The sequence below is a fragment of the Mus pahari genome, chromosome 1 (assembly GCF_900095145.1).
Source record: "Mus pahari chromosome 1, PAHARI_EIJ_v1.1, whole genome shotgun sequence".
In the NCBI taxonomy this organism is placed as follows: domain Eukaryota; kingdom Metazoa; phylum Chordata; class Mammalia; order Rodentia; family Muridae; genus Mus; species Mus pahari.
Window position 1 is genome coordinate 144199468 of NC_034590.1, and position 21845 is coordinate 144221312.

At 38.1% G+C, this 21845-nt stretch overlaps 1 protein-coding gene across 1 annotated transcript in view; it reads right to left on the reverse strand.

The window, feature by feature from the left end:
* Atad1 (ATPase family AAA domain containing 1) overlaps positions 1-21845 on the reverse strand; it is a 45954-nt gene that overhangs the window by 12817 nt on the left and 11292 nt on the right. The window contains exons 3-8 of the mRNA XM_021195744.2: positions 20841-20939; positions 16688-16808; positions 13579-13779; positions 10145-10251; positions 2735-2824; positions 146-196 (exon numbers count right to left, since the gene is read on the reverse strand). Coding sequence (XP_021051403.1) covers positions 146-196; positions 2735-2824; positions 10145-10251; positions 13579-13779; positions 16688-16808; positions 20841-20939 — 669 coding nt within the window. The remainder of the gene's footprint in view (positions 1-145; positions 197-2734; positions 2825-10144; positions 10252-13578; positions 13780-16687; positions 16809-20840; positions 20940-21845) is intronic.

Below are 21845 nucleotides of genomic sequence, written 5' to 3' on the forward strand. Positions count from 1 at the left end.
AAAAAAAAAAAAAACAAACAAACAAAAAAAAAATTAAAGTGAAGCTTAAAGCTATATTATTCTCAGATTCTTCATTTCTTTCTAAAATGACTTTATAAACAAAAGTATCATATTTTAGGATGAGAATAAACCATTTTCTACTTACATTTTCATTTTTCAAGATGAGTTTTAAAATTGCTTCTCTTTGTTTTAGAGCCTAAAAACCAGAAAATATTCTAATTAGCATTCATTTAAAAAGAATACTGAGCAAGTGATTTTTCTGTTTTCCCTTGGTAAATCGCTGGATAACTGATAAAATGACAGGCTGGTAGATGTTAAAACAAGGCATCAGAAGATACCCTACAGTAACTACCTGTAGGTAGTCCACTCAATTCTGTTTCTTATTCATGCCTGGAAAGTAATATACCCTTAGTATTTACTGAGTAAAAAAAAGAAGTATATTAAAATAACAATGTCTTCCCAAAGTTTCTTATTTTTTTGACACAGGATGTGCCTGTTTTGGAACTTACTATGTAGACCAGGCCAGACTCAAGCTTATAGCAATTTCTCTGCCTCTGTCCCACAAGAGCTCAGATTACAGGCATGTACTACTATGCCAGCTAATTTCCTATACAGTCATACAGTTTTCTTTCTTTTTTCTTCTCTTACTAAATTTATGAAAGTTCGCCATCACAAAACTCCTTTTAAGTCCATTTTTAATTGTGTAATTTATTTATTTTAAAATTTAGCATTCTAAAGTAACTTTTTTCATTATGGCATTTCATAAAAGGGCTATTTTCACTAATAATTAGAGGACATGATTAATACACTTCAGTAAAATTTCTGTGCTCATTAGTATTCATTAGTGAATGTTATATAAATGTTAATGCTTTCCCTTCAATGATGCATGATACTTCCACATCAGAACAGAAACCTCACCTAACTCACTCCATAGAACTATGTACAAGCTGGTTATGCTGGAGAAAGCCTCTAGGCCCAGCACTGCAAGGCTGAGGTAGGAGCGTTTGAACTTCAAGTCATCCTCAACTACACTGTGAAGTCAAGCCAGCCTGGGCTACATGAGAACCTAGCTAAAACAATAAAAAGTAGTAGTAGTAGTAATAATAAATAAATAAGGACTATCATATGTAAGTAATAATGATGGTGATGATAATGAAATAAGAAACATCTTACATAAAAAGATGGATTTTAAATTTGTCATGGATAAATTCATTCTTATTAACATTAAGAAAAGATTTTGAACTCACTATAAAATCACATAATAAATGAGACAAAGGTCTGTTGTTTCCATACCTCGGTCTTTCTAACAGAAAGGTTTGATGTATTAGATGATCACCAATAACTATTTTTCAGTTAATAAGTATTTTACTTGGAGAGGAATTTTAGGGTAAGTTTAAATTATTTGACAATGTAGCTAACACACAAAAGAATTACCCCTAAGATGCATTAAATAAAAGTGAACAATGACAAAATTCCAGCTTGTTTGTTAACAGTATATAAATCTAACAAGTTGATGAAACCTACTATAATTCACTTTGATAATGCACACTGTATCATATTGACAGTTTCAATAACCAACCCTATTTTGAATACAACAGGTACATCAAAATCCTTAGCTGTCTTTAGAATTACATCTCAATTTTTAATTTTTTAAGTCTTCTAAAACATATTTATGTTGTGGAGAAGTACAAGTGGAGGTCAGCTTTACTTTCTGTAATCTGTTTTCACTTTACACCATGTGGGTTCCCGAAACTAGGTCAGCAGGCTTGGCTACAAGTGTCTTTATCTTCTGAGCCATCCTGCCAGTCCTACAACTGAATTTCTGATAAAGATCACTAGTGTTGGTATTCAGAGCCTCGTAGGTAAACAAATGTTCTTTAAATAAGTCTACTATCTTGCCTGGAAACTAGAGAATGAATATATGGGAAGCACACACAGTCCATGTAAACATAGCAGCAGTCTACCTTCCCAGACTGATAGACATCTGTTTTGCTCAGTGCTCTAAGTCAACTACAAACCCACCCACTAACCTGCTTCCACACTCTCTTATCTTTGCTCATTAGGATTGGAAGGCTTCCTTGTCTCATTTATCTACCTCATTCTCTGTTGTTCAAAAGACCTTAGTGATTTACCCGATGGAATGAGATAGATAGATAGATAGATAGATAGATAGATAGATAGATAGATAGATAGATAGAGATATCCAGAAGAACCAGAAGTGTTGGCTCTAACACATGGCTTAGCAGTTCCCAAATTTAATTCTGTCTTAATCCAAAACGTTAATTCAGATTTTCTTCTTTATCTTCCTAAGGTAAACTACTAAAGCATGTAGGCAATTCTGAGGTCCTTATCTACTTCTTGGGGAAAGAGCAAATGCACTGATCTCAGGATAAAAGTAAGAGAAGAAGAAAGGCATCAGAGAGGGCCAGCCTACAGGAGTTTCTTATACCTTTCTTTTTCAGAAATCCAAAAAACAAAATGATCCTGTTTATAAGTCACAGGTAAAAGCCTTTTTTTGTTGTTTTTTGTTTTGGTTTTTTTTCGAGACAGGATTTCTCTGTATAGCCCTGGCTGTCCTGGAACTCACTTTGTAGACCAAGCTGGCCTCGAACTCAGAAATCCGCCTGCCTCTGCCTCCCAAGTGCTGGGATTAGAGGCGTGTGCCACCATCACCTGGCAAAAGCCTTTTTAGAAGGCAATTATTTCCCTCTTCAATACAATAAAGACTACTTACAGGCTGGTTAATATGAAATCGTGTAGGCATTCTTCGCATTATAGCGGAGTCAAGGTCTTGAGGGCGATTGGTAGCTCCCATTACTATAACCTAAACATATAAAGACAAACGAGGCATTAATTAGCTCTACCAACAATATTTTCTGAGATCATTATCATTGGAAAGTGACTTTTAAGCTAATCGTTTAAGAGAAATTTCATGGTAAACAGCATTAGTCAAATGTTTATAGGTAAAGTTGAATTTAACCATAAGATTAAAATAGTCAAACAACTGCATATCTGGAAAGACTAGTGAAAACTCACTGGATTTCTACTAACTAAAATGTCTACTCTTCAGTTATAAGAACCATTATTGCAGAAGGGTAGTTTTCAAAAACACTTGTATTTCACAAATATAAGTATCTATACCAATGAATTATAAAAATGTTAATATGATTTGTATTTTACAAAATATGGCTGATTATTAAATGACTACATCCTGGGAGTATGAGTGAAAGGCGCCCTTTAAGTCCTTTCACAATGTTATGAAAAGGCGCCCTTTAAGTCCTTTCACAATGTTATGAAAAGGCATTCCCCGTAAGTGTGAGGCAGTTGATAGAGTTTAGGTGCTTTCTTTCTCTCTGGATTTCACAGCCTCATCTCACTGGACCACCAGTTCCGTGGGTGGCATGCTCAATTTAAACCTTACAGGATGCAACTTCAAATGAAAACGGGGAACCGGGCTGGTGAAATGGCTCAGCAGGTAAGAGCACCCGACTGCTCTTCTGAAGGTCCTGAGTTCAAATCCCAGCAACCACATGGTGGCTCACAACCATCCGTAATGAGATCTGACTCCCTCTTCTGGAGTGTCTGAAGCTACAGTGTACTCACATATAATAAATAAATAAATAAATAAATAAATAAATAAATAAATAAATAAATAAATAAAAAAAGAAAACGGGGAACCAAAGCAAGCATCAAACTCTGACGAGGGCTACGGTAGCTCAGCAGAGGGCTGCTTGCCTCGCATGGAAGAGGATCTGGGACCACCCCAACCCTCAGAGACAACAGGAGCTCTGAAAGGAGAGGAAAAGAAAACATCAGGGATGGTGGAATTACAGGGATGGAAATGGAGAGGAGTCTGAGAAAGAAGGTCCAGCGACAGGCCCAAAGTGGGCTCCAGCTCAAGGGGAGGCCAGAAGACCTGATACTATTACTGAGGCTATGGAGCGCTCACAAAAAGGGATCTATCGTAACTGCCCTCTGAAAGACCCAACAAGCAGCTCAAAGAGTCAGATGCAGATATTTGCACCCAACCAATGGTCAGAAGCAGCTGACCCCTGTGATTGAATTAGGGAAGGCTGAAAGAAGCTGAGGAGGAAGGTGACCCTATAAAAGGACCAGCAATCTCAATCTGGACTCCTGAGACCTCTTAAACACTGGACCACCAACCAGGCAGCATATACCAGCTGGTATGAGGCCCCTAACACACATACAGTAGAGGACTTCCGGGTCTGTGTTCATTCAGAGATGAAGCACCCTCAAGAGACTGGAGGCCCCAGGGAGTTTAGAGATCAGGTGAGGTGGGGGTGGGGGCATCCTTGTGGAGAAGATGGGGAATGGGGAGGAGATGTGGGATGGGGAGGGGCGGGGAATGAAATATGGAGTAAAAAAATGAATTACAAATAAAATTAAATTTTAAAAAAAGGAAAAATTCTAAAAGAGAAAATATGCTATCAGTCCTACCAATTTCTGAGTCTACTATTAATTAACGTAAAAATTACAGAAATGAAAACAACTTTAGAGGTTGGGGAGATTACTCAGTGGTTAAGAGTGGTTAAGAGAACTGGCTGCTCTTCAAGAGGATCTGAGTTCAATTCCCAGTACACACGTGGCACCTCGAAACTGTCTCAGCTCCAGTTCCAGGGAACCTGACACCCTCACACAGACATCCATGCAGGCAAAACACCAATGCACATTGAAAAAAATTAAAAAGAAAAAGAAACAATTTTAAAATCAACAAAAATAAAAACAAAGATGTTCAAAACGCAGTTCTGCCTGTCTTGGAATTCTGACCTCAAACTCACAGACCTGCCTGCCTCTACTCCCCAGTGCTTGGATAAGACACGCATCACCACACTTGATGAAAATTTCTTAAGGATATAAATAACCTAATGGCAGCATATACCTGCTATATACAAACATAATTTATTATTATATAGGAATATAATTTATTATTATAGGAATATACTTTTCTAGAATCACTATTATTTCTGCCTGACAGTTTTAGATTTCTCAAATAACTCTAAAGCAAGTTAAACTATCTACCAAATTTTATATTCTATTTTTATTCTTTACATGTAATGATATTTAAAATTACAGAGCAAAATTATTGTTAATTAACAAAGTCTGCCATCTAGAGGGGACAAACGTAAGTACAAATACATACTTAAATTCCACGACATTATGCAAGTCTGTGTACGGATCAAGTGGTCCTAAAACAAAATCTTAACACTGATTCTTTTATTTTTATTCCCTACAATTTGTTAGATAAAAGTAATAAATTTAAAATGTCTACCAAATGTAAAATATGGGTAAAAGTGACTTAATGAACTATTAATCGAATAAGGGGGAAGTACAAGTTCATGTTAGTGAGCACCTTTAATCCCAGCACAAAGGAGACAAAGACAAGCAGGTCCCTGAGTTAAGTCCAGCATGGTGTACATAGTGAATTTCAGACCAATCAGCCACAGAGTAAGACCCTTCCTCGTTTAAACCAAAAAACGTATAAGGGTATTTTGAGACACTGTTAGGAGGAATGTGAACTAATACTGAACAAAGCGTGTTGAAAACTGCAAAAAACACAAAAGGCACCATGTGTATCAACAGCAATGTTCTAAAAAGTAGACACAAAAGCAAAACCTTAAAAAGTGTGCTAAAAAAGTGTGGCGAGATGGTCAACAGTTAAGAAGACTGGCTGCTCATATAGGGTACTCTTATATATAAAAATACAAAAATCTCTAAAAAAGTAAGCAAATCTAAAGTTACACTTCAAATCTTTATTGATGGAGATATTGAAAACACCATTATTCTGAAAAGGAAGACTGTATCATTAGTTGCTAAGGTGCCCAGCTGTCATGACAGGCTTCATCCACCACTTACTGTTCTTGTTTCTTTTATGATAATACGTTTGCCAGAAAGCTATCTAACGTCCAAACTTTATCATCAGTCTTTGAAAACTATCTGAAAGAAAAACTTTTTCCCGCAAAAGTAAAGTACATTTAAAACTGATTCAATAGGCTGGAGAGATGGCTCAGCACTTAAGAGCACTAACTGTTCTTCCAGAGGTCCTGATTCCAATTCCCAGCAACCACATGATGGCTCACAACCCTCTGTAATGGGGTCTGGTGCCCTCTTCTGGTGTGTCTCAAGAGAGCAATGGCAGTTTACTCATATGTATAAAATAAATCATTTTTAAAAAGCCTCTTATTCAAGATTATAAATATAAATTTTAACCTTTCCAACATACAAAAAAAGAAAAAGAGCAACACTATCATTTCCTTCTTCAAGCCAAAACACATATTAATGAAAACAGCAACTGTTACTTGTAGGAAAAAAAAAAATGTGGTTTTGCAAACCAAAATGCCACACAGTGCTGAGGAGCTAGCTCACCATGAATGGCTAGAGTCTCCTCCACTGCCTCTGTACAGTCTGCTGTAAAGAACTGAGTGTTGAACTCCAAAAAGGTATAATCCTAATACATCTTCTCTTACATGGCCTAACTGTCCAACCACTCAAACACCTTAAACATTATTATTTAGGAAATTAATTTTGGGCAGTTTGTAAGGTATTTCCATTAATAAACCTTACACTTTATTTTATGGGGAACAGGGTTTCTGTGTAGCCTTTGCTGACCTGGAGCTCACTATACAGACAGACTTGGCCTCCAACATATAAAGATCCACCTGTGTTAGCCTCCAAGGAGTGAGATTAAAGACAGGTGTCACCATATCCGGCTTACTTTTAAGACAGGGTCTTACTATGCAGACATGAATGACCTACACTAAGTAAATCAGGCAGGCATCACACTGCAGTGGCTCTCGTTTCAACATTCTACATGCTGAGGTACCACTGGTGTAGCTACACCAATCTTATATGTTCATTAAAGCCAATTATTAACGGAAAATGTTTCTATGAGTGTCACCCTCACTTATAGAGAATAATATGAGTTCCGATTCTGAGTTCCAATTTATGGTACTATGATGACATCAAGAGTCTCACTAGTATGATGTGTACATCAGACACTACAGGTTAGGGAAACTTATGAGAAATGGCTATAGAAGGGCAGAGCTCAAATGCTTCAGTGTTTTGAAAACTCATTAGGTGGAAACAGGCCTGGGCTCTTGGGTAGCAACCACATGTGCAGGGCCAGTGAAATGGTTCAGCAGTAAGCACACTTATCACCAAGCCTGAGAACCTGAGTTAGGATCCTGGTGCCTACACAGGAGAAGAGAGAACCAACAGCTTCAAGGTGTCCTCTGACTGCCTGCCACAAGCATGCTGCACCATGGAGACTCTCTCCCACGCTAAGGTTTTTTGTTTTTGTTTTGTTTTGTTTTGTTTTAAATTAAGTACAGCACACATAATCACTAAGACTTCATAACTCACAACTAAGAAACATGGATAAATCTTGAATGAGTTTGTACTAAAAGAAAATATGAGGTGCCATGTGTCTGTAATTCCTGTGCTCAGGAAAGAAAGGATTTAAAGTTCAAAGCCAAACTAGATGACAAAGATGACATTTTGACTTTACAGTAGCTTTTTCCCTTCCACTGAATCTATATCAAGCATTAAGTAGATTTATTATTATATATAAAACCATCAAAGTAGGAGATATTTTTCTTGCTTTTTTTATATTGCAGTGCTGAGGACTAAACTCGGGGCATGCTAGGTAAACACTTAACTACATCCCTAGTCCTTGTCTTTTCCAGATAGGCTTCACTATGTAGCACAGGCTGGTCTGCTATTGGGAATCTCCCTGTGTCAGCTTCCTAAACATAAGAATTACAGGCTTGTGGGTCTATACCAGCTAGTATTGTTTTGTTTTAAAGATTTATTTTATATATGTGAGTACACTTTTGCTATCTTCAGACACACCAGAAAAGGCATCAGAACCCATAACAGATGGTTGTGAGCCACCATGAGGTTGCTGGAAATTGAACTCAGGACCTCTGGAAGAGTTCTTAACAGCTGAGCCATCTCTCTAGCACTTTGTTTTGTTTTGAGGCAGGATCTCATCACATAACCCAGGCTAGCTGTAACTTTTGAAATCTACCTTCCCAGAGCTGGAATTACAGGTAAATGCCCCAACACTCAGCCTATCTCTTGTGAAAGTGAAATCAGCAATGATCATTTACTAAATTTGTCTTTAAAAAATACATGGTTTTTTAGATTAACTGTATTTATGTGCATGAATATTTTGTGTGAATGCATTCATATGCACTGCTTTGCATCCCTTTTGAATCCACTAGAACTGGACTTACTTGTGGCTATAAGACACCATGTGGTATGGTTCTGATGCTAAAGTCTTGTTCCCCAATTGGTTCTTGATCTAACAGTAAAGAAGCCATGGGCTGCCAGGCAGTTGTGTCACACGTCTTTAATCCCAGCACTTGGGAGGCGGATTTCTGAGTTCGAGGCCAGCCTAGTCTACAGAATGAGTTCCAGGACAGCCAGGGCTACATAGAGATCCCTGTCCTGGAACTCACTCTGCCATGGGCCAATTGCTGGGCAGAAGGAATAGGCGGGATTCCCAGGTCCCTGCAGGAAGAGACAGATGCAAGGAGAGTTCGCCATGCTTCTGAGGGAGAAAAGGTAGCCAGCCATGCAAGATCTTGGGCAGAGCGGTGGCTCGTGGCCGCTCCTACAGGTGGGAGGTAGGGAGTGTTTAGAAGGAACTAGATGCAACTGAACAACTAAAGTTGAGGGCAGGTGGAGAGATGCAGAGTTTTCCCAGGCAGGAGATAAGTAGCGCACAGCAATTGTGCCAAAAAGGCACGTTGAAATTAAACTGTGTGTGTCTGTGTTTTTTATCCCTAGATTCAAGAGAAGCTGGGTGGGGGCTGGTAGTGCAGCCCATTCGTGGAGCTTAGGTACATGAGTCAGTGTGGATGCTGGAAACTGAACCTGGGTCCTCTGCAAGAACAGCCAGTATTCTTAGCTGTTAAAGCATCTCTCCTCCCCCAGTGCTATAATTTGTTTTTTAAGAATAGTTTATTTGCCGGGCGTGGTGGCGCACGCCTTTAATCCCACCACTTGGGAGGCAGAGGCAGGAGGATTTCTGAGTTCGAGGAAAGCCAGGGCTATACAGAGAAACGCTGTCTCGAAAAAAACCAAAAAAAAAAAAAACCAAAACAAAACAAAACAAAAAAAGAATAGTTTATTTGAGGAAAAAGAAAAAAGATTAACCAAATTGAAGGTATTCAGTATCATGGTAGTGAATCTGTGAAAAATCAATATTACAGGGAAAAAAAAAAATGTGAGCACAAAATAAGTTATTTGATTGGCTATGGTTACAAAATTTCCAGTTTTTTATGAAATGGGACCTCATAATGTTGCTCAGGTTAAACCTTAAACATTTACACTTTCATTCTCTGCTTCCAGTATAGCTAGGACAACAGGTGTGGCTACCGTGCAGTGCGGGTTCCAAAGCAGCATGTGCAACTGAACTCAGGGGCAGCTCCAGGGGATCAGGGTACAGTATTTTGTTTCACACACACCTTTACCAGAAATGACCCAAGTTCAGTCTGGCTTGTATTTGCAGGGCTAAGACCACTTGTGAAGGGGCTGGAAAGATGGCCCAGTGGTTAGAGCACTGGCTGTTCTTCCAGAGGACTCAGGTCCAGTTCCTAGCACTCACATGGCAGCTCACAACTATAGCTCCTGTTGCAAGGTATCTCACACCCTCATACAGACATATGTACTGAAAACACCAATGCACATAAAATAAGAATAAGCAAATTAAAAGAATAAACACATTTTTTAAAAAAGACTATTTGTGAAGCCTCATTTTTCATTTTCATTTTGTTTTCTCCTCTTTCAAAAATCTACTCTATATACAGAACATTATTTTTTGTTATGACCATTGATGAAGCAGTGATTAGAGGCAGATACATATTATTATTCAATATATGTACTCTGAAGTTCAGAGTCACACAGCAGCAACTATACAGGGAGTATGAGCTCTTCTACTTATATAAACCTGATGGTAGTAATTAAAATGAGTGAAGTTTATAAAAACTATGTTCTTTTGGCTCCTTATTACTTAGCACTAAATATAGAAGTTTTTTGTTCAAAAGTACAGTAAGAAGCCCTATAACGCTCCTATTGATAACAAAACCATACATGTTTATGGAAGCTTTAGTGAAAATACCTGGCAGCTGTGATCAGTGTCCAGTCCATCCCAGAGACTCATAAACTGGGCTTTCATCATCGCTGTAGCTTCATGGTCAGAACTGGAACGATTTCGGAGAAAAGAGTCTAAAAGAAAAGGGTCCTTAATCTTAGTAACTAATGATGGATAATTTACTCATTGTGTAATTTAAGACTATTAAAAAGGCTGAGAAGTTCATAAAACAACAAAGAGGGTTGGGGATTATTTATGCTGTTTCAGGTATTATCCTGATAAAGACAATCCTGGCAATCCTGGTCAATTATTGAGCAAATTAGAATACAATCTCCATGAGTTCAAGATCAAGGTCAGCCTGGTCTACAGAGAGAGAGAGAGAGAGAGAGAGAGAGAGAGAGAGAGAGAGAGAGAGAGAGAGAGAGAGAGATACCAGGGACAGGACTATACAGAGAAAACTTGTCTCAAATAAATAAATATAAATAAATAAATAAATGATACTATTAAGAAAATGAAAAGAAAAACTAGGCTAGAAAACGTATTTGCAAAACATGTACCCAACAGGACTTCTATTCCAAACAAATGTGCACTTGAACCCAAAAATAAGCTAACAACTTAACTTTAAAAGGGGGCAAGACCTGAATACTTGACCAAGTTCTGCAGATGGTAATTAAGCATGAGTGTGGGTGTATGTGTATGTACATACCCAAGATTTTTGGTTTCATTTTAAGATAGAGTCTCTCCTTCTGTAGCCCAGGACAGCCTTGAATTCACACAAACTGAGTCTCAGCTTCTTAAGTACTGGGATTATTGTGGTGAGCCACCATGCCTGGGGAGCTTAGGCTTTTTAAAATAAGCAGGTATGTAAATTGTTTCAATAGAAGAAAAAGAATAAATAGCTTCAAATGTGTAGAAGGGAAAGAAAAATTCTAAGGGGCAAGAGGTTATCTACCAGACTAGCAAACAAAAAGGACAAAATTATGTAACAGAAATGAATGTGACTATATTAGCTTTCACAATAAATGAAAATTAGGTACTTTCCAGTTAAAGAGAGTTACGCTTTTAAGTTTAAAAAATCCAGCTATAACTTTTTTGTTCAAGACATACACCAAAAATTCAAAATTAGTTGAAGGAGTAAACTGATGAGAATACACACACAAATCAAAACCATGCCATGCACCTTTTTCTCTTTATAAACATATCTTAAAATCTATTCTTAAATGTGTAAGACACACAGACAGATAGACACACACACACACACACACACACACACACACACACACAAAGCGGATAACTACAGATGTCAAAAGAATTCATCAGATCTCCTGGAATTAAAATTATACCCAAGGTGTGCCCTGAGAACCAAACCTGGGCCCTCAAAAAAAAACAGCAACCACTCTTAATAGCTAAGCCAACATCCCAGCTGTTTTTAACCTTTAAACCAGTTTTTGTTTGTTTTGAGTACTGGAGATTGAATATACAGCCTTGCATATGCTAGGAAATCACTCTTTCACTAAACTAAATCCTTGGACCTCTCTGGTTTTATTTAGCCAATTATACTACGTAAAATTATGTAATTTGGCAATAATAAATTGCATGTAAAAAGCTACAATAATTAAACAACTTAAGAATATATTTTTAGGCCAGGTGTGATGGTTCATGCCTTTCATCACAGCACTAAGAGGTAAAGGCTGTTGGATATCTTGTGAGTTCGAGGCCATCCTTGGTCTATAAAGTGAGTTCCAGGACAGGCAGGGCTGTTAAACAGAGAAACTCTGTCTTGAAAAATCAAAAAAACAAAAAAGTTTTTAATTAAAGATTTTAAGATTTACTTGTATTTTTTATGTGTGCATGCCACATGCGTGAGTACCTACAAAGGCCTAACAAGGGTGTTGGATTGCCTTATCTAAGCGTTATGGACAGTCGTGAGACACCTGACACTGGGAGTCAAACTTAGATCCTCTGGAGACTAGCAAGTGTTCTTAACCAGCAGGTCATCTCTACAGCCTCATAATAATATATTTTACCAAGAACAAAAATATTGATAAGCCACAAAAATTTGGATTCCACTAAAACTCAAGGCATAAAATGTAAAATGGAGCTGGGCGTGGTGGCGCACGCCTTTAATCCCAGCACTCGGGAGGCAGAGGCAGGCGGATTTCTGAGTTCTAGGCCAGCCTGGTCTACAGAGTGAGTTAGTTCCAGGACAGCCAAGCCAGGGCTACACAGAGAAACCCTGTCTCGAAAACAAAAAAAAAAAAAAGTAAAATGGGTGCCTGATGATCTACAGAGTGAGTTTCAAAATAGCCAGGACTACACAGAGAAACCCTGTCTCTGAAACAAACAAACAAAGATAGGAGTCTTTTTTTCTTCTTCTAAGTTGACTATCCAAATGGGAAAAATAAAAATAAATTAAATTCCTAACTTACATTATATGTTTAAAAAAAAAAAGTAAAGGGGCTGGTGAGATGGCTCAGAGGGTAAGAGCACCCGACTGCTCTTCCAAAGGTGCAGAGTTCAAATCCCAGCAACCACATGGTGGCTCACAACCATCCTTAACAAGATCTGACGCCCTCTTCTGGAGTGTCTGAAGACAGCTACAGTGTACTTACATAAAATAAATAAATCTTTAAAAAAAAAAATAACCCCTACAAAAAAAAAAAAAAAAAAAAAAAAAAAAAGGAAAGACAATCTCTTGATCCTTCTTAGCCTCCCCAGTTCTGGGATTGCAGGCATTCATCCTGCCCTCCCTCAGTTTAGTGAAATACTTTCAAGAACAAGTAATCCCAAGATAAAGATATTCAGCTTCTAGGTATTTATCATAGACAATCATGTGCATAAGAAAATATTCACACATGTAAGTCTATAGCATATATATTATTTGAAATTGAGAAGAGACATTCATCAATCAAAAAAGAGAGTAAACAAACTATGACCCATTTTATATCATGAAAATTACACATGGCATATTAGACTATACCTTTTGAAGCTAGCATGGCTCAGAGGTAAAGGCTATAACTGCACAAACCTGGTAGTATGAGTTTGATCCTCTGGTCCTGTGTAAACGGGAAGAACCAACTCTACCAAGTTGTCCTCTGACTTCCACATGGCATAGTCACCCACACAAATTCTTTAAAAAGAACAAATCCTGGGGTTGGAGAGACTGCTCAGCAGTCAAGAACACTGACTGCTCTTCCAGAAGTCTTCCAGAGGTTTTAATTCCCAGCAATCACACGGTGGCTCACAACAACCTGTAATGGGATCTGATGCCCTCTTCCAATATACATGAAGACAGCGGACTCATATACATAAAATACATGAATAAATAAATCTTCAAAAAAAAAAAAAAGAACAAATCTTTTGGTTTTCCATAGACCTAGATAAATACTAAAATTAAATCTGTTTCTCTACATAGTACCTTTAAATGGCTTTTTAAAATGCTCACATAGGAAATAGCATACCTATTTCATCAATAAATATGATAGAAGGCTGTAGCTTTATGGCAAGGGAGAAAACAGCAGCAGCCAGTTTTTGAGATTCTCCATACCACTTATCAGTGAGTGTCGAAGGCTGGAGATTAATAAACCGACAGCCTGCTTCTTTGGCTGTTGCTTTGGCAATTAATGTTTTCCCACAGCCTGGAGGTCCATACAGAAGAACACCTGGAAATCAAAGTTATTTATTATTACCTTAAAGAAAATAAGGATTTCTTTAGTTTACATGCTAATCAACATAGAGCTAATTTCATATACAATAAAAATGTCTCGCTATTCAATTCCTCTATTAATGTAACAGTAAAAATGCCTTCCACCTTCACAAGCTAACTCTGCAGCATCTGAGAGATAATAACCTCTAGGTAAAAGGCAATGTCTAAGCAGACTGTGGCAGACACATTTGCCATTGCTCAGATTTATGTCTCAGCAAAAAGGACATACGTCTTTCCCCAGAGAAGATGTGTATATCTTCTCTAAAAAAAGGAACTTTCAGTCAGTACCATTTTAATTTCCAAAGGATAAAAGTATGCTATCCCCTTTAATCTTTATTGACAGCAATCTGCCCCTAAATACAAAATAAAAAGGTTAATATTTTAACATATCAAGAGATCTTAACAGTTTAAGGTCTTTTGGCAATCATTACTGTTTCTCAGTTAAATGGAGTGGTATTTTCTGAATCATTCCTAAAATTATGGTCATAGTCCTAAGTTATCTATAGCCAGATTTGGAATTTTAATCTAGTCTTACTTAAGTTAAAGCTCAGTTTTTCTCACACAACAATACTTTAGAAGTGACAACATAATAGATGGTATATGATGAAATAAACTGAAAGCTTTTTGGAACTATCCAATATTGTCTCAAAACATAACAAGAGTTAACTTCAAAACAAAGTGGGGGGTGATGGCGCATGCCTTTAACCCCAGTAATCAAGAGGCAGAGGCAGGCAGATTTCTGAGTTCAAGGCCAGGCTGGTCTTCAGAGCAATACATTTTTTCTGGAAAAAAATAAAAAATAAAATCAAAGCAAGAGAAAAACATGTGATATATTTTCCCTTCAAAAATACTTTAAATATTTTTAAATGAAAAAAATTAAAGCTATTTCCACAATGTTAACACAATTGTTATCAAACTTTTCCTTAAAGCATCCACATATTTTCACATTGGTATTTTTTTAAGAATAACGTAATATCCATCAATCCAAGTTTAATCCTTTTAAACTAAGCTTTCTAAAAAGCCAATTTTAAAATGTAAATCTGTAAACTTTGTTGTTACCAGTAATTGTTAATATTTTCTTTTTTTTCCTTTTTGATTTTTCCAGACAGGGTTTCTCTGTGTAGCCTGGCTGTCCTGGAACTAACTCACTCTGTAGACCAGGCTGTCCTTGAACTCAGAAATCTGCCTGCCTCTGCCTCCCAAGTGCTGGGATTAAAGGTGTGGCCACTGCTGCCCAACTTAATTATTAATATTTTCAAGCAACCTTTTCTTTTATTAAAGGGTGGCCCATGCTCTATAGCTTAAGCTGGATTCACTTTCTCTCCTCCTGCCTCAGCCTCCACAGTGCTGAGTCCGAAGGCACCTGTAACAGTGCCTGCCTCTTCTCTGCAATTTTTTTTAAAGATTTATTTATTATTTATATGTAAGTACACTGTAGCTGTCTTCAGACACACCAGTAGAGGGCATCAGATGTCATTACAGATGGTTGTAAGCCACCATGTGGTCGCTGGGATTTGAACTCAGGACCTTCAGAAGAACAGTCAGTGCTCTTAACCGCTGAGCCATCTCTCCAGCCCCTTCTCTGCAATTTTTAACTAAGTCATTTAGGTGTTTAAAATGTCTATTGACTTGTTTTGTAGAGTGGTCATGTAAAACAATAAAGTACAGTAATATAATGCCATTTAATTTAAAGCTAAAAATACATTTAGAATCACATTTTAATGTGGAATGCACATCTAACGAGTAGCAACCTTTCGCATGTCAGTTAAATCTCAGAGTTTTTACAACAAAGTACAGATACAAACAAAAGGCTCAGGATTTTACACTTTCAGGTACACCATCACTTCACAAATACACATAGTACTTTAATAGTCTGATTTGCTTCAAAGAACTCATTTATCACTTTAAATATTTTACCCCTGTGGTGTAGCTGTGTTCATTTTTAGCAGATTAAGATTTTCCAATCCCTGCCAGGCAGTAGTGGCGCATGCCTTTAATCCCAGCACTTGGGAGGCAGAAGCAGGTGGATTTCTGAGTTCGAGGTCAGCCTGATCTACAGAGTGAGTTCCAGGACAGCCAAGCTTAGGCAGTGAAGGAGTTGGAAAGCAGAAAGCTGATGATAATGTAACAGAACAACGGGACCATGTTCCAGCCCCAGCAAGCAGCAGAACTCAACAGCTTACACCATGTGTCTCTGGTTTTAGAGTCAAGAATAGAAGAGACTACAGGGACAACTAGTGCTGGTTAGCTGGAGCTGAGAAATTAGTGGTGATTAAGAAGAGACCAAAGCTGGGCAGTGGTGGCGCACACCTTTAATCTCAGCAGTTGGGAGGCAGAGGCAGGCAGATTTCTGAGTTTGAGGTCAGCCTGGTCTACAGAGTGAGTTCCAGGACAGCCAGGGCTACACAGAGAAACTGTGTCTCGAAAAAAAAAAAAAAAAAAAAAAAAAAGTCATTAACATCAAAAATTAATCTGCTAACAGGAAAAACAAAATCACTAGAGTTGTGAACCATCAAAATTCTGGCTTTGCTTGAAAATAAAACCAAAAGAAAATTGTGATTTTTTTCTAAAAAAATGTTTTTAGACCTAATTTTCCAAATTTCAACTTACTTGTTAGTTGACAAGCATTTCAAATAAAAGAATTATTGTACAGTGGAATTCACCAAAATTTCAGAAGTGGAAGAATGAATAAATATGTTAAACTTCTTAATGTCTCAGGGAAAAAAAAGTTCTTCATGAAACAATTCATTGAACCTTGGCATTCTAAGAATCTGATTTCATGGAAAACAGTTCCTACAGGCGAAGAAAACTCAATGTTTCTTCTACCCTCTTAATGCTTAGGCAAATCCATACACTAAACATACCTTTTGGAGGCTGCAGTAGTCTGGAATTCTCGAACAAATGCTTCTTTTTGATAGGTAAGATGACCGTGTCTTTCAGATCTGTAATGACATCATCTAAACCTGCTATATCACTCCAAGTAACCTGGCAAAAGTTAAAGTCAACATGAATTTCACAACTTATACATACAGACAGACACCCAATGGCAAATCATTTTATAATCTAATAATTACATGTAAATAAAAGGTTAAAGCTGTAGATAATAAGTAAAAACTTTTCATGGGAATAATTAAATTAATAAACTCTATGACACTGAAAAAAAAAATTTAACAATTTCTTTTTTTTAAAAAAAAAANGATGGTTATGAGCCACCATGTGGTTGCTGGGATTTGAACTCCAGACCTTCAGAAGAGCAGTTGGGTGCTCTTACCCACTGAGCCATCTCACCAGCCCAACAATTTCTTATTACTGAACAAAGCACCAAGGCTCAGTAGGAGAGCTTGCCTAGCATGAGGCTCTTGCTGAGTTCAATTCCAGCAACAGAAGAACAAGAAGCACACCACACACAAAATCTGTAAATGAATAAGGTAAACTCATTCCCTCAGGAGAAAGAAATACTGAGAACAAAGGAAAACGGAGAACAAAATTATTTAGCACAAATAATTTAGCACTGACTACTAGGGAAGAATTTACCAGGAATGTAATTATACTCATTGTGAAACACAACAGGCATTAGTTTTAGAAACAAGATGTATACCCATGAAATTGCACTTGCAATTTTTATTCATAAAAAGTACAACTATTGAGCTGAGGAAGATGGCAAGAAGAAACACTTGTCATGTAAGCATGAAAACAGGAGTTCAGAGGCCTAGAATCCACATGAAGGCAGATGGGCATAGCGACCACCTCTAATCCCAATATTTGGGAGCCAGAGGCTCTTGGGGAAAAGCTGTATAGCTAGACTTTGCCAGACCCACATGTCTCAATAAAGTGGAAAGCACTATCAAAGCCACCTGATGTGAACCTCTGACTTCTACTATGCCATGTTGACTTTCATGTTCACTAACACATGCAAAGACATATACACACATGAACTCACATCATATACATACATTCAAATAAATAAGCAAACAGAATGTCAAAACTTCTGAAGAATCTTAGTAAACTATAATTAGATACAGATGTAGATACATGTTAAGATTTGGTAGATTGCTATGTATTGAATGCTAAATTCTGTATCGCAAGGTCTAGCTGCCTCAAGATGAGTGAATTCTTGGGGCTGGAGATGACTCAGAGGTTAAAAGCACTGACTGCTTTTCCAGAGGTCCTGAGTTCAATTCCCAGCAACCTCATGGTGGCTCACAACCATCTGTAATGGGATCCAATGCACTCTTCTGGTGTGTGTCTGAAGACAACTACAGTGTACTCGTATAAATAAAAATAAATAAATCTTAAAAAAAAAATGAGTGAATTCTCACATATGCCAGCTTTTGTTGTGCAAACCTTGCTCCTTATTTTAAAATTATTGGTTAATAAAGATGCCTTTAGCTGAGCAGAAGAGAGGCAGGCAAGGCTTCGGTTCCCAGGCTTAGAGTCTGAGGAGGGGAGAAGGAAGAAGACACCATGGGAAGGTAGATCATGAGACCATGAGGGCAGGCCTGTTGGAGTAGGAGTGGCCCAGGTGGAACACATCAAGTGATATCTTGGGGTTACTAACGGGAAGTATACAAAATAGCACAGAGGGCTGTGATGGTTTGTATATGCTCAGCCCAAGGAATAGCACTACTGGAAGGTGTGGCCCTGTTGAAGTAGGTGTATCACTCTGGGTGTGGGCTTTAAGACCCTCATCCTAGCTGCCTGGAAGTCAGTATTCTACTAGCAGCCTTCAGATGAAGATGTAGAACTCTCAGCTCCTCCTGCATCATGCCTGCCTGGATGCTGCCATGTTCCTGCCTTGGTGATAACGGACTAAACATCTGAACCTGTAAGCCAGCCCCAATTAACTATTGTTCTTTATAAGACTTGCATGGGTCAAGGAGTCTGTTCACAGCAGTAAAACCCTAAGACAAGAGTTGATATCTACCCAGCTTTAATGCTTTAAGGCTTATTATAAATATAAATATAAAGGTTTTTATGTCTTTTATATGGGAACTAAATGATCTAAGGTGGGGTAAAAACCCCAAATGATATTTACTAATACATATATATTTTTTTAAATAATATAGATAAATCTTCTGAACCATTAATCCCAGCACAGGGAGGGCACAGGCAGGCGGAACTCTTGAGTTTGCAGCCAGCCTGGTCTACAAAGTGAGTTCCAGTTCAGCCAGGTTCTACAGAGAAATCCTGTCTTGAACCCCACCCTCCCCACTCCACACCCAAAAAGATAAACTTGACTTTTAGAAATAAGTGGGAGTAGAATGTGTGCTAAATAGATGGCTCAGCAATTAAGAACAATGGCTAATCTTTCAGAGGATCCAAGTTCAATTCCCAAAAATCCACATGACAGTTCACAACCATCTATAGCTCCAACTCCGGAGTACCTGACAGTGTCTGCCCTTCAAAGGCGTTAGGCAAGCATGTGGTGCACAGATATACATGTAAGGAGAACACTAACGCACATAAAAATAAATACATAAAGACATAAAAATAAAATAAATCACAGGGAAATCTTGGTATACAGCTTGTGGTTAGAACTCCTTACTGAGGAGGGTGGGGATAGGGGATTTTCATAGGGGAAACTAGGAAAGGGAATAACATTTGAAATCTAAATAAAGAAAATATCTAAGAAAAAAAAAAAAAGAGAACTCCTTACTGAGGTTTGTGAGGCTCTAAATTCAACCCGCAGCAATGCACACCCACACCAAGAGGGAATAAAAAAAGGAAAGAAAATTAAAAGTCAACCCAGCCCTCAATTCAACTAGCACAGCAAATGATCGAGTTAAAGGCAATACTTTACGATGTATTTGCTCTCTTTAAACTTGGGTCAGGAGTTCAAACCAGGTGACAAATATGAGGAAAAACCCAGAATACTGGTTGTAATTGAAACAAAATTGTCCATTAGTTCACCCTTATTTAGAAACAAACATAATTGCCTCTCCTTTCCCACAAAATGCAGACATTGTAAATTCCTAAGTAAAATATAAAGTGGGGGCTTAATTCTAGGGTATGTATTTACCTCTCCATAGACATATATTAAAAGACACAGATTTTTATTTTCTAGACTTAGAGATGGAGTTCTCTTATTTCATTCTACCAACATAGCATTAACGTGTTAGAGTAAGTATGTCATGTCTACTTGTTGCTATATTCATACAGTAACATGAATCACATAAATTATATTAATCTGATCCTCAAAAAAATTACCAAGTAGGTATACAAATATGATTAAATTATCCTGAAGGATAGATAGTACATGAGGAATCTGAAACAGAGGAAATCATCTGCAGAGGCTCTGAATTCTTAGAAAATCTAGGATTCAGGATCCTATGCCGTCTACCATTAAAAAGAAAAAAGAAAGAAATGATAAAATCTAGATTGAATCCTATAATCCTATAATAACCTTATGACTTACAACAATGTCATGTACTGCTCCCGTCTCACACCTAAACGTGCAGTTACCACAGAAGATCTGAAACAGTATCTGTAACAAACACATCCCACTATTGATACTCTCTGGAAACTTAGATTTGGGGAAATTCCCTACCATTCCTTGACAAGAACAGCTTGCTATACTTAAACAGCATTAACAATATGGCTTATGGAGAATAACTCTTTTTCTTGTAGGAATATAGTTTGACACATACACGGAAAAGGAGTCTGTATGCATAGGTCCCATCCTGTGGAAACACTAGATTGCGTCTCCAGTCATCTTTCTGGTGGTGACGCTGCATACAGTCACGTGATGCAATACTCTTGTGACAGCAGCTAGAAAGCACTCTTAGAAATGTGAGCCTGGCTCTCTCTAGGCTCTGTTGCACTTCTCTTTCTATTGCTGCTGTCTATTCTTACTGCAATGAATCACATCTGTGCCTGCAATCATGCTGAGTCCCTCCTGACTCCTAGAGACCCACTGACATTAGTCATGGTCCTCCAGATCTTTTGTCACAGACTGCCAGACAGGCCCCATCCCAAAAAAAGGTAAAGGTTAAAGAAGGTAAGATTAAAGATACGCACATGCATATTAAGAGGGTCTACTAGATGAGCAGCAATACTCATTTCATATTCTGAAAGCTTCACATTTTTCACACCAATTTGCTTCATCAGTTTTTCCGCCTAGAAAGAAGAAAAGACAAGCAACCTTTGTTGATATTTAAACACGGACATTTCAAAACAAATAAGTCTGAACGGCAATGAACAGCAAGATGTAAGACTCTGGGCTGGTGAGATGGCTCAGTGGGTAAGAGCACCCGACTGCTCTTCCGAAGGTCTGCAGTTCAAATCCCAGCAACCACATGGTGGCTCCTTAACAAGATCTGACGCCCTCTTCAGGTGTATCTGAAGATAGCCACAGTGTACTTACATATAATAAATAAATAAAATCTTGAAAAAAAAAATAAGATGTAAGACTCTTCCAGGGATACTATAAGGCTCCTTATGAATTGTGGTTTTAAAAAAAAAAAAAAAAAAAAAAAAACCTTGAGGATCCATTCTACTGAACCAATAATAGTTCCTTTTGATAAAGGAAGGCTGGGTGGGCATGAGGGTACAGAAGACTCTCAGCACTTGAAGGCTGAAGATGAGTTCAAGGTGGACATGTAATCCCACAGTGGAGACAGAAGCTGAGTTTGAGGTAGTCATGTAATCCCATGATGGAGGCAGAAGTTGGGTGAGAGGCGGGCATGCACTCCCATGGTAGAAACAAAAGCAGAAGCAGAAGGGTTAAGGTCCTTTTCTGCTACTGAGCAAGTTCAAGTTCATCTTGGGCTACATGAGACCAGTCTCAATGGGGGGTGGGGGGGAGTGACGGAGGAGAGAGAGAAAGAAAGAGGAAGAGACAGAATAGGACACATGACACATGATTGAAAGATCAGTAAGGCCGGGTAGTGGTGGCGCACGCCTTTAATCCCAGCACTCGGGAGGCAGAAGCAGGCAGATTTCTGAGTTCGAGGCCAGCCTGGTCTACAAAGTGAGCCAGGACAGCCAGGGCTATACAGAGAAACCCTGTCTCGAAAAAAAAAA